Genomic DNA, 11,672 nt, shown 5'->3' with positions numbered 1-11,672 from the left:
TTAATTTCGTGATGTATCTAATGATACTGATTTCATATTGTGGATATTGATATTTTTTGCATAAAAGTAATCAAACTTTATAAAGTAGGACTTCAAACAAAATTTAAATACAAAGTAAAAAAATAAGGCAGTTCTTAAGAGTACCGGTTTGCACCTAGAACAAAAACATTTCACCTTTATATGAAGTTACATTGACATTTTTTGTGTGTCTTTATCCAATAATAAAGCCCTCCCCCTCCCCCTTTCCCGCGCGCTCCGGCCCTGACCCACCAAAAACCCCTCCCCCTCCCTCGCTCGCTCCCTCCCGGTGACAGCTGCCCGCGTTCATGCCGCTGTAGAGCGCGCCGGTCAACATTGAAGACGGCTCAGGACGGACGTGACCTCTCACTGTCTCCGCCATTGAAGCGGTGTGCCGGCCGAGGGTGTCGCCTGCGACGCGTCTTCGGTGTCCGCGCATGTTCAATGTCGGAGACGTGTGACTAGACGGGACGGGATGGATATGTACCGTGCCCGCTCAATGTCGTTGTTCATCCGTCTGCCGCCATTAAGCAGGCTCGCCGACAGAGAAACCCACTCCGGCGCCGTGCATTGACGCACCCGACGCCTGGCGTCATCGGAATCCGCTATATAAAGGCAGCCACAGCCGTCTAACACCACAACACAACACCAGCCCCTCCACATCCTCCTTCCTTACACTGCATCCGTCATGACCGCCAGCGGGAAAACACTATGGGATAGTCTGTCGACGGAGATGAAGCACGCGGTGGCTGCCCTTACCACCGCCGTGCGAGGCGGACCGAGGTCGGCTTGCCGGCCAGCTCGCCCGAGGTCTCCGACGACGAGGACGACACCACGATAGAGACGGTCTCCGACGACTCCGCACCGGCTCCCGGGCCTCCTGTGCACGCCGGCTTCACCATGGAGCAGGCGCATGCGCAGTTAAACACCGCCATGATGGAGGCGCAGCCTGTGCCGACGCCTTTGTCGGCGTTCCAGCAGGCGCAGGAGGAACAACGGTACAACTTGTTCCTCCTCGAGCAGCACCGGCGGGCGGAGGGCCAGATCTACGGCGAGCGCACAAGCGAGGAGGCCGTGGCGGCCATGGACACGGAGAACCCAAAATTTGTCGTGGAGCAGCGTGCCATCTACGATGTTGCATGCGCTCAAGCCGCCGCTCGACAGGAAGCGACAACTGCGGAGGCGCAGCCGCAGGGGATCGTGGAGGAGAACATAGCCAGCTGCGCCTCCTACACGCCGTCGATGATCCATCAGCCGCCCCGATGGGACGAAGACATTGCCGGCGGCACCATTTCCATCGCGGACCTCACGTCCACCGGCGACGGATAGGTCACGGACTCCTCCGAGGATGAGTAGGCCACGGGAGGCGGCGGTGCCTTGTGTCCCATGTGGGTTGGTCCATCTCCCGTGTTCTACTCTTCCTCGTCGGAGATCACACCTTCACTTCATCGGTCTTATTGCCGGTGCTCATGGAGACAGGGAAGGAGGACGACACGGGCTTGGACGCCGGGTGCCCCCACCGTAGGATAGGTTTAGGGGTGGGTCTTTTTTGGTTCTAAATGTTTGAAATGTAGTTAAATCTGTCGTGTTTGTATGAAACCTGTTATGTTTGTACGAAATCCGTCCGTGTTTGCATGAATTTCATTCGGTTTGTTGGAAAAAAAATTGAAATGTATGCGGTTAGCATTGGATGGCTGCCTCCCGCATCCGCGGACTGGTTCCCCTGTCCGCGGATGGACGCAGGAGATTTTTTGCAGATTGCCGTTGGAGATGCCCTAAATTGAGTTTTTTTACATCAATCTATAAAAGTGAGTTGTCTTGTTTCTTTTGCAGTATTTCTCATCTGCTGATGTGCAAAAGCACGTACTGTACCATGTCTCATTACACAGAGGTTCTGGGAGTGGCTAAATTAGGGCATGTACAATGGAAGCATCACTTTGATGCTGCCCCAGCCTTTCCACATAGATAAATGTGTTAGAGCAGTAGTATGAAATTGTAATCACCCAATGCATAGCTGCCTCACTAGGCCCACGCTTAATCTCTCTTCCTCCATCTTTTAATCAATTCCAAACCATGTATGAAAGTCACACACCCTAGAGAGCCCTTGCATGTCTATACTTTTCTTCCTACTTCTCTACTTTTTCCACTTTTGTCAAGGAGGAGCCCGTCTCTTCTGCAGGAGCCGGTTTGGCTCTTCAAGCGACACCATGCGTCATTTTGGACCACCCAAGCCTAGGTGGATAGCTAGGGCAGCTGTCCACCGTGGAGCATTGGCCATGCCCTTAGGATAAAGGGCCGAAACTCGCAAAAAAAAGGATAAAGGGCTGAAGAGCACACAACCAAATTAGACGGCGAGCCGTCGAGGTCTCTCTCTCGAGGAGCAGACGAATTTTGAAAGAGAAAGAGGTAACAGCACCCCAGGTACCCTAACTTGCACAGAATATGATGATTTAGTCTCAAACTTGTAAAATTTGATTCCACCATATCCCAACTTGCACCTCATGTGATGATTTAGTCCCAGACCAATCACAGCTCGACAATTGGCAGCCAGGTGGCTGGACCGGTCAGCACACGCACTTTTACACAAACCCCCCTGCCGTTTCCTTTAATCAACCCGCACTCACCTCCACCTGAATTTGCCGTGACATCCACATGACAAGGCTAGCTCCCGTGACCCCGCTCCCCCACCCCACCAACCCCCACCGGCGGCGGCCGCCCCGGCCCCGTCGGCCCCCCTCTCGGCACCGCGCGTCCCTCGTCGCTCACCACCGCAGCCCCCCGCTTGCAGGTTCAGAGTGGAGAATGGGGGTCGTCGACGCGCGCACACCCCCATGGCTGTGACGGCGGCCGACCCGCTGCTCGCCGCCCCGGCTCCCCCTGCCGGCGCTGGCTCCGTTCAGCATCTGAAGCCCCCGGCAACGAGCCCCTCGGGCCTCCCATCGCTACTCCCAGCCATGGCAGATTTGGCCCCCGCCTCCCCGCTGCATCTGCCGCCTCCGACGGGCCAGATCCCCTTGCCTGGTGTTGAGGTCGAGGATGGGGAGTTCGCCGCCCCATCGCCGCCGGCGGGCCTTGTCTCCGGAGATGCGTTGCTTCAGCCTGTTGTCGTGGTGGGTGATGAACCGACCCTGCAGTCGCCTCCACCCGTCTCCAGCCGCAGCGGAGACGTTGTCGAGGAACTGACGCAGCAACCGCCTCCTCCCGTCGCACAAGAGCCCAAAGTTGGTGCGGCTCCCCAGCCTTCAGATCTGTCAGCTCGTGGCGCTGGCAATGTCTGCTCCACAGAGCATCAGCATGCGTCGCAGTCGCCCACGGCTGCTGTGGAGGGCTCCTGCCATGGTGTTGCTCGCGTCTCGTCGAGCTGTCCCGCGCTGCTTCCAGGTAGGCGCAGGGTGCTCCAGCGGCGACGTCAGCGGCAGCGTGGAAGAAGAAGAGTTGTGGGCAAGCGTCGACGGGAAGCGCGCGGGGCAGGCGCGGCGGCCGCGGCTGAACTTCAGGGGGAACCAGACCGTGTTCGTGGACGGAGCGCCGGTGGACGTCATGTGGGACCTGCACGGCTGGTGGTTCCGGGAGCCTCCGTACAGCAGCACCATGGTCATGCTCCGGGCGCGCAGCGCGCTGGAGAGCCGGCTGTGGCTAGAGGAGGAGGAGGTCGCCACCGCCGCGCCGGGGTTCTCGCTTGTCCTCCAGGCCTTCAAGTCCCGCGCTGATGGACTATCATGTGCCCCTGCCCATTGATCATACATGTAGCTACTCTATTCAAATGAGAAGACGGCGAACTTCGTGGAATTATGCAATCTGCCTGTTTCACTGAAGTCGAAGGGATCAGTAAGTTTACAAGCAACATGATCATGAACATAACAGGTGATATACATTGATGTGAGTGTGTAGTGTAGGCAAATTTCATCTCCCTTGCTAGTTGATTTTACTCTTCTCCGAATCATAACTTGTGATGTGTGCAAGTACAGAACAGCAAAAAAAAAGTGCAATAGTTTGGATCCTTCTGTGTTGAATGGTGAAATCATACTTTAGATCCTTCTGTGTTGAAAGATGAAATCTTACTTTGGATCCTTCTGTGTTGAATGATGAGGTGGTGTAGATATGGGGGGCAATAGTTTCTGCTTGTTGCCACTTACCTTCACTACTGACTGTTCTTATGTAAATACACCAATAACAGTGGTACAGTTACAAGTGATTGTTGCAGCATAAATAATCTATCAACAGGTAATAGTAGATGTAATTCTACTAACGCTGAGGGGTATTATCAGCCTACTGTTTGATGGCCATTGACATTCACATGTTATCCTGGTGAGACCAGTCATGAAATTTTAGTTACCAAAAGAAAAGAAAAAAATGGACACATGATGCTTCACTAGACATACACTGTCTTCCCAGTCCCAAGTATATGCAAACAGTTGATGTTCGGGAAGAAACTATGCATGCCTGTCTGAGTACTCAAGTGTGATAAATAGTCAACTGCTTGAGTGTGATCAACAAATAATGTGGTGCTTTAAGAAAAAACCTGAATGAATTCTCATATTTACATCAACTCTCTGTAAAACTAACATATAACAGCCATCCTTGCACACATGAAAATGTTTCTGATTCTACAGGTCTGCTAAGACTGCAGGAGAAAACGTAGTAGTGAGTAGTAGTGAGTAGTTGATTTCAAATACCTGGTAAAATAAGTCAGTGTCACATTTTCTCCATTTGGCTCGTGTTTTTTTGTCCATATAGGAATGGTAATTCAGTTTAGTAGCATTTTCTAGCGCATGATTCTCTGTTCTGTCATTGTCATAGTTATCGCCAAAAGGATCAAAATCATCAGTATCTCCAAAATGGAAGTTGCTGTGAAAAGACATCAACAAATAACAGGACATGGGAAAGTCAGCGAGATCATGATTAAAGCAGCATACCAACTCATCAAATTTAAGCATACAAATTTAGATGCTGAAACAAACAACTGCAGCAGCAACGCCAAGTTCAGATACCCTATCTGAAAAAGTGAAGTATCTATATGATAAAATAGAAAGCTTGCAAATCAAACTGTACCATTGTTGTCAATGGCTGGTTAATTACATAAAACAACAGGGTGTTTCTTGCAAAAGTGCGTGCGCTGACCGGTCCAGCCACCTGGCTGCCAATTGTCGAGCTGTGATTGGCCTGGGACTAAATCATCACATGAGGCGCAAGTTGGGGTATGATGGAGTCAAATTTTGCAAGTTTGAAACTAAATCGTCACATTCTGTGCAAGTTAGGGTACCTGGGGTGCTATTACCTCAAAGAGAAAACGTCCACCACCCTTTCTTCCGTCACAAGAAAACGAGCCCGACATGTCACATGTCACATGTGAAACGGATCCAAACCATGTGCGGATACTAAACAAATTCCAGATTTCTCCAGGGGCCAAACCAGCAAACAGGCCCTCCTATATAAAGCAGAGGCCGACGAAACTCCCAGATTAAATCGACAAAACAGAGAGAGAGAGAGAGAAGAAACAGAGCGCCTCCCTTCGAACGCGAGCAGCGGAAACAGAGGCGGCGAAGCAAATGGCGGAGGCCCCAAGCCAGATCGAATCCATGCGGAAGTGGGTGGTCGATCACAAGCTCCGAGCCGTAGGTAATCCCCTCGAAGTTTCTCCCGTGGATTCGTTTTCCCCGGGCCGGATCTGGATATTCCGAGTTTGTTTCCTCGCATGCCGATGTTTCGATCGGCAGCCAAATCCGCGGATTTGATCTCGCGATTATGTTTCAATATTCGTTCGCTGGCTCTACCGGGGGACTCCTTGATTTCCCCCAATTCAGGCGGTCAGGCCTATGTATTCTAATCCATGGCAACGTTCTTTTCCGGCGAGGGCAGGTTGCCTGTGGCTTAGCGGGATCTCCAGCTCCATCGCGTACAACTGGTCGCGGCCCAACATGAAGACCAGCGTCAAGCTCATCCACGCAAGGTTTGCCCATTTATCATTTATTACTGTATTTACGTTTCACCCCTTTCGGTTTATATGCTTCGTTTGGTTGGAGATTGGTCTGTCCGTCATCACAAGATTATTACAATTGGAAGGTTAATTTTGAGCTCGTTGCTGAAGTAAAATATCGATTCCTAGCCCTTTAACAGGGCAGCACTGAAAATTCTGAAACTTATTCACAAATAAATATGGATTGACTTCTTGCCGCTTAGAAGCGATTTTAACAGCAATTTATGTTGGGCCCAAGAATACAACAGAATAATCTGTACCGTTCATTTATGTTTTGTACAAGCCGCTCATGTAGATTGGTTGTTTCAGTCTCCTTTGTGTCTGAGAATTACTTTCTCTTGAATTTCATCATGAGCAATTTACCTTGTTAATAATTTGGTGCATGCTTGTGCTTGTACGACACAAACTGTATACGTAAGTTAGGTGGCCTCTTATTTCTAATTTTGCTAAGGCTAAAAGAGCATCATGTTGTTGCTTGTTTTTGCAAGTTTTTAGTCTTGCAAATACATCTGTCATTTGTGCATGAGTATGTGGATGGTAGTAACACAACCAATTTCATGTGAAGAAATGGTGTTTGTTTCTAAATTCGATCATTATTTCCCCATGTAATTCCAAGCCAATTTACTGCATGCCCGCTCAATAGGCCCGTTGCTGCCAAGTATTTTGTGTTTTATTTGTAGCCCCATCTTGTCGCATGCCTTTGGTTGGAGCCTAATCTCCCTTGGTAGTGTATTGGTAGTTGATATGTGATCACATATGTATGGGCTTCGTGTTATATAGGAATTTTGGGGGAAAAAAAACTTAAACCAATCTGAGGGATTTGGGAAGTACAGTACTAACAAACTTGGAAATATACTAATTAGATAGACTTGAGAATCAAGACATTGCTTCCCCTTATCATTATTTCGACATGTGTATATCCAGCCCACATGACATCACTCCACACTTCAACAAGCAGGCCATCCTTGGGCTGTCGTTCAGGATAACGTTGCTTAAATTCTTAAACAACTTCCCAGGAAACTTGAGCAAGATCTTGATCATCCCACTAGATGAGGACCTGTTGAAGACCACAACAAATGTGAGCCGTTAGGACATGCTCTGGTTTGGGAGTCACGTGGTCATGGGTGGAGGAGCAGCTGAAGGATCTACCTAGAAAAGATTGACCAGGATAGACCATCCCAAAGCAATTCCTGGCCCAAACCCACCCAAGAAGCTGCAAAAACGACCCTAAATCCTCGTCCTCGTCATCCTCTCCCGGTCTCCCCTCTTCCTTAGCTGTCAACCTCTATCTGAGGATGACAATGTGCACCAACGAGCCGGATTAGGAAACAAGTAGTGGTGCAGCCCACGATCGATTGGCCTTTGTCGGCAAGCCTTCCCGGCTGACGAGGCACGCACAAGTGTGCCACGTCGGTGATGGCGCAACCCATAAGCCTGCTCAGAGTTGTGCACGATATGCTTTGTTGTTTCTTGAATTACTTGATTGTTAGACGAATCCAAATGGAATATTCTATTTCCATCTCCTACCAACGTTTTTCCATTTGTTCGTAGGCTAGGGAAAACGTGTCCTATTATATCGGTAGAATAACCCAACTACTCGAGGGAATCGACTGATGTTTGTATTTCACGTACCGCTGGTTCTTCCTTCCAAGATAATGTTATTATTGATTCCATCATTTCCACGGTCATGATAGTGCAAGTAGATCCTAAGGTAAGTTATATCGCTCGGACTGGGTGCGTGCTGCATGCCTCGTCTATGTAATGTTTCTTACTTTTTGTTAACCACCAATTGAGCCTTAGCTTCTGATCAGCCTAACATTATAAGAGTTTTTTGTAAATCCCTCATGTTAGGATGACCATAAGCAAAGGCTCAATTGGTGGCTGACAGCAAGTTCTGTTTCGATGTGTCCTATACTGTCACTACTGCAGAGTAGGCAACATTATAGAACATATCAAAATACAGATCGTATCAGCTACTAATTGAGCCTTTGCTTCTGGATCAGCCTAACATTGTAAACATTTTTTTTGTAAACCCCTCATGTTAGGATGACCATAAGGGAAGACTCAGTTGGTGGCTGACAGCGAGCTCCGTTTCAATATGTCCTATGCTCGCACTACTACAGAGTAGGAAACATTATAGAACATATCAAAATACAGGTCGCCGTCAGCCACCAATTGAGCCTTTGCTTCTGGATCAGCCTAATATCTTGAGTATTGCAGTGACTTTCCCTAGGACCCATGCTTAGTCGATGATTTTTGTCTGCCAGTTGTAATTAGGTTTGACTAGAGTTTGAAACCCTAAACAGTATTGTTACCTTGCAACTATATAGACACTGGTTGTGTTTAAAACTCTACATGGGTTTGGCTAGATTCCAGGGGACTGTATCTATGAATCTGATTTGCACAATGCCATAATTCAAGAAGTTGCACATATCATCTAAAACTCTGTTTTACCTTGCAGGTTGCATGCGCAAGCTCTAACGATCGCTGCCTTAGGTAGTTGTGCATTAGTAGAGTACTATGAACAGAACTACGGTTCTTCAGGACCAAAGGTGGACAAATATACAAGGCATTACATGTCACACTCGCATAAAGATTAATTATCCGCATGGTCGGTGCTGGATCCTGGATTAGTTTTAGGTTCTTTCCTGGGCTCCATCAAAGGGGGCTGGCTCCCAGGATTGTTCCTTGAAGTCTTCTTTATTGCGAAATGAAATGATACTTGCCAGGTCCTTTCCTGAGCAATGAGGGTGCTATACACAATTGCATATATGATCTGCATAACGTGAATGTAAGATTCATTCTGTAACATTATTTTGTACTCTTTATGATGTTGCACTGGATATAACAACAGTGTTCTGATGTTGCACTGGATTGCCTGAGATCCTGTCATGTGGTACCTCATGTTCATTGCTCACACATGATGCGCCTCTTTCTTTCTCTGCGCAATTGCTAATGAGCAATGAAAGGCAGTTTTGTGTCTAATGATGGGACAAAATTTATACGAAAGAGTACCAACACCAAATAAGCACTTACTAATTTTGTGTCCCAAAATTTGACAACAACGAAAAATAATTACAAAGATCACAACCTTTTCAAAGTTTCGAATACTGGAGGCATCCAGAATATAATGTGGTTTCATCAATCAACTGAAAACCGGCCCGGAGTACACATTCATACCAGGAGTTGCTCCTGATTCACATTGAACAATCCAACAGAGAGACTAAAAACAGAAACAAAGGTACATGAGAGAGACTCAGAGGCACAAGTGACCAAGAAGATGAAGACCATGATGGCGAAGAGGAAGAGAGTGCATGACAAAAATGGATATGATGATGGAGAAAGTTTAATGGTGACTAAAACAAAACATGTATTTTTAACTTAAAAAACTTCTTAGTCTTATGGCCCTACCTTAAAATTGTAGCTGAGATCCAAAGGGTCAAAAGCTAAGATTAGGACAATCAAGTTCCTAGAGCACCAATGTAGCATTGATATTCTTGTTGAAATATACTGTCCGTTCTTTTGAATGAAGTACATAAATTTAATAACTATTACACATCCGTGTCGAATTCGGATTTTTGAATGAAGTACACAAAATTTAATAATTATTACATATCCCTGTCGAATTTGGATCTTTTGAATGAATAAATACATAAATTTAACAATTATTAAGTATCCCGTGGGAGCGGAAAGTATAAAATGGATAGCGCAATATGAGGAAAAAGGGCTATCCATGGATAAGCTATGGGTAGAGTTGGATGATGGATCGCATTCCTAGGAAAGGCTGTATTTTGTAATGACTAAATCCTGCTTCCATGAATATCTTTTGCCAGTTGAGTTCCTCGCGTTCTTTGCTCATGAACAACATCATCATTTGCATGTCCATCAAGACTTGAGCTTCAAGTACTTGCTGTGAGTGTGAGGGAGATCCAACAACAGCATCGATGATTATCACCTTCCCTGCTTTCGCTCCTTGGGCAATGGCCTCTCTGCATTTTGTCAGGATCTTCACACAATCCTCGTCGCTCCAGTTGTGTAGCACACACTGCCAATCGAACAAGTCAAAAACTATCAGTAAGAGAATAGGCAATACATTTATACGTCAACATTTTTCTTCTTCTTTTTGTCGGATCCACCCATTCTTATTAAGCGCTCACTTGTTTTGTGAGGAACTGGTATAAATGCGAACGGGAAGTAGAATTTGTCTTTCTTATGCTACTGTAAATAAATTTTAAAAATACTAAATCATACCTTAAGCAGAACTGCATCAGCTGGTGGAACGTATTCCATCATGTCGCCGGCAGCAAACTCAACCGACTCATTTGCTGAGACGCCCTGTACAACATGCGGGAGGTCCAGCACCGAACACCTGACATGCGGGAACGCCCTGGCGATGGCCGTCGCCATGGTGCCGTTCCCGCCGCCGACGTCGACCAGCGATGTTATGCCCGTGAACACCTCGCCGCATTCGCGGACGACGAGCTCCGCCATGTATCGGCTGTCGGACCCCATCGCCTCGTTTATTAGCGCGTTGAACTCCATGTCACGGCCAGCGGCGCCGTAGGGGCTCTCGCCGTGCGCCATCGCGAACGCCGACGCCGGCTCGCCCTCGCCGTCCCTCTGGAACCACTGGGGCAGCCGGAGAGAGGCCTCCAGAAACAACGGCGAGGTGCCCATGAGCACGCACGGGGACAGGCACGCGCCGCCACTGCCGCTGACGAGAAGGCGAGACACCGGGTTGAGGCCGTACCGGACGCTAGGCGCAGTGGCGGCGCCCTCGCCCTCGCCGGCGGCAGGAGCATCCACATCCACAGCCACAGCCGTGAAGATTCCTTCCACGGCTAGCATCTTCATGAGCCGGGACAGGTATGGCCGTTTGCTACAGGGGAGGGCAAGGGTGGATAGCAGGTCGGGCAAAGACGCCGCGCCGCCGCAGCGGTGGAGAGCGTCGGGGATTCCGAGCTTTACAGCGCTGTGCAACGCCATGGACTTGAGGTAGCCTAAGGAGTGGCGCACAAGCTCTGCCTCAGCTTGCAGAAGCTCCGCGCTTGTGGTGGCCATTTTGGCCCTGCTTTCTTCTGCTATCACCTAGTATTAGTGTTATGATCTTACTTTGAGTTTGAGTAATGGTAGAAGCTAAATTCCCAACGATCTGGTTTCCAGCTACAGATCCGAATGGTTCGCTAGGGGCACGATCCATCTCCCGAGTCGTTCGACCCTCCTCCCGCACCGCATGGATAGCTAGCCTTTTTTCTTGTTCGCTGATCGCTAGAGCCGAGGAAGAAAAATAAACTAATAAAGCCCCAGATGGGGATCGAACTAAAGATGCCTAGCATCCCCGTGCGCCCTTTGATCAACGCACTAGACTTTGTTACTTGTCCAACATAAGACCAACTCGAACCGGGCGACCCATTTCGTCCTTCCATTTTTATTTAAGTCGCCGTGAATCAAAGCGTCGGTCTAATGCACGGAGTCAAACCTAAAACGTGTCCGCTTCCGCGCCGACCCAATTTAGGCTCAAATTCGGGCCCGAAATGCGTCGGCGCGGACATGAAGTGGAGGCGCCGCGCGTCCCCCCGTGTTCATCGCGGTCCCACATGGCGGCCGGCCAACGACCGAACACAGTTATATTAATAGCGGCCACCGACACCGGACCCACGCATCAGCCAGTGGAAGC

At 48.7% G+C, this 11,672-nt stretch overlaps 3 protein-coding genes across 3 annotated transcripts; 2 read left to right on the top strand and 1 right to left on the bottom strand.

Moving 5' to 3' along the window:
- The first annotated feature begins 2,716 nt into the window (after window positions 1-2,716).
- LOC119365499 lies at window positions 2,717-4,124 on the top strand. Its single transcript, XM_037631143.1, has 2 exons — window positions 2,717-3,476; window positions 3,522-4,124. The coding sequence occupies exons 1-2, from the start codon at window positions 3,289-3,291 to the stop codon at window positions 3,754-3,756; spliced, it is 423 nt and encodes a 140-aa protein (XP_037487040.1). The 5' UTR covers window positions 2,717-3,288; the 3' UTR covers window positions 3,757-4,124.
- Window positions 4,125-5,479: 1,355 nt separating this feature from the next.
- Window positions 5,480-8,864, top strand: LOC119365498. The gene is made up of 3 exons (XM_037631142.1): window positions 5,480-5,637; window positions 5,878-5,968; window positions 8,457-8,864. Exons 1-3 carry the CDS (start codon window positions 5,568-5,570, stop codon window positions 8,593-8,595), a joined length of 300 nt encoding a protein of 99 aa, XP_037487039.1. The 5' UTR covers window positions 5,480-5,567; the 3' UTR covers window positions 8,596-8,864.
- Window positions 8,865-9,583: 719 nt separating this feature from the next.
- Window positions 9,584-11,177, bottom strand: LOC119368265 (flavonoid O-methyltransferase-like protein Os11g0303600). The gene is made up of 2 exons (XM_037633571.1): window positions 10,247-11,177; window positions 9,584-10,040 (listed from the first exon to the last, which is right to left on the bottom strand). Exons 1-2 carry the CDS (start codon window positions 11,054-11,056, stop codon window positions 9,738-9,740), a joined length of 1,113 nt encoding a protein of 370 aa, XP_037489468.1. The 5' UTR covers window positions 11,057-11,177; the 3' UTR covers window positions 9,584-9,737.
- Between the last annotated feature and the right edge of the window lie 495 nt (window positions 11,178-11,672).

The sequence above is a fragment of the Triticum dicoccoides genome, chromosome 2B, assembly GCF_002162155.2.
Source record: "Triticum dicoccoides isolate Atlit2015 ecotype Zavitan chromosome 2B, WEW_v2.0, whole genome shotgun sequence".
NCBI classification, from domain to species: Eukaryota; Viridiplantae; Streptophyta; class Magnoliopsida; order Poales; family Poaceae; genus Triticum; species Triticum dicoccoides.
Note: the sequence above shows the minus strand (reverse complement) of the source record. Positions and strands in the feature narration are given on the sequence as shown.

Coding starts and splice junctions, on each gene's coding strand:
- LOC119365498 (XM_037631142.1), top strand. CDS start 5,568: ATGGCGGAGGCCCCAAGCCAGATCGAATCCATGCGGAAGTGGGTGGTC. Junction 5,638..5,877: donor TCACAAGCTCCGAGCCGTAG/GTAATCCCCTCG, acceptor CGGCGAGGGCAG/GTTGCCTGTGGCTTAGCGGG. Junction 5,969..8,456: donor GTCAAGCTCATCCACGCAAG/GTTTGCCCATTT, acceptor TTTACCTTGCAG/GTTGCATGCGCAAGCTCTAA.
- LOC119368265 (XM_037633571.1), bottom strand. CDS start 11,056: ATGGCCACCACAAGCGCGGAGCTTCTGCAAGCTGAGGCAGAGCTTGTG. Junction 10,041..10,246: donor CTGATGCAGTTCTGCTTAAG/GTATGATTTAGT, acceptor TTCGATTGGCAG/TGTGTGCTACACAACTGGAG.
- LOC119365499 (XM_037631143.1), top strand. CDS start 3,289: ATGTCTGCTCCACAGAGCATCAGCATGCGTCGCAGTCGCCCACGGCTG. Junction 3,477..3,521: donor TGGGCAAGCGTCGACGGGAA/GCGCGCGGGGCA, acceptor CTTCAGGGGGAA/CCAGACCGTGTTCGTGGACG.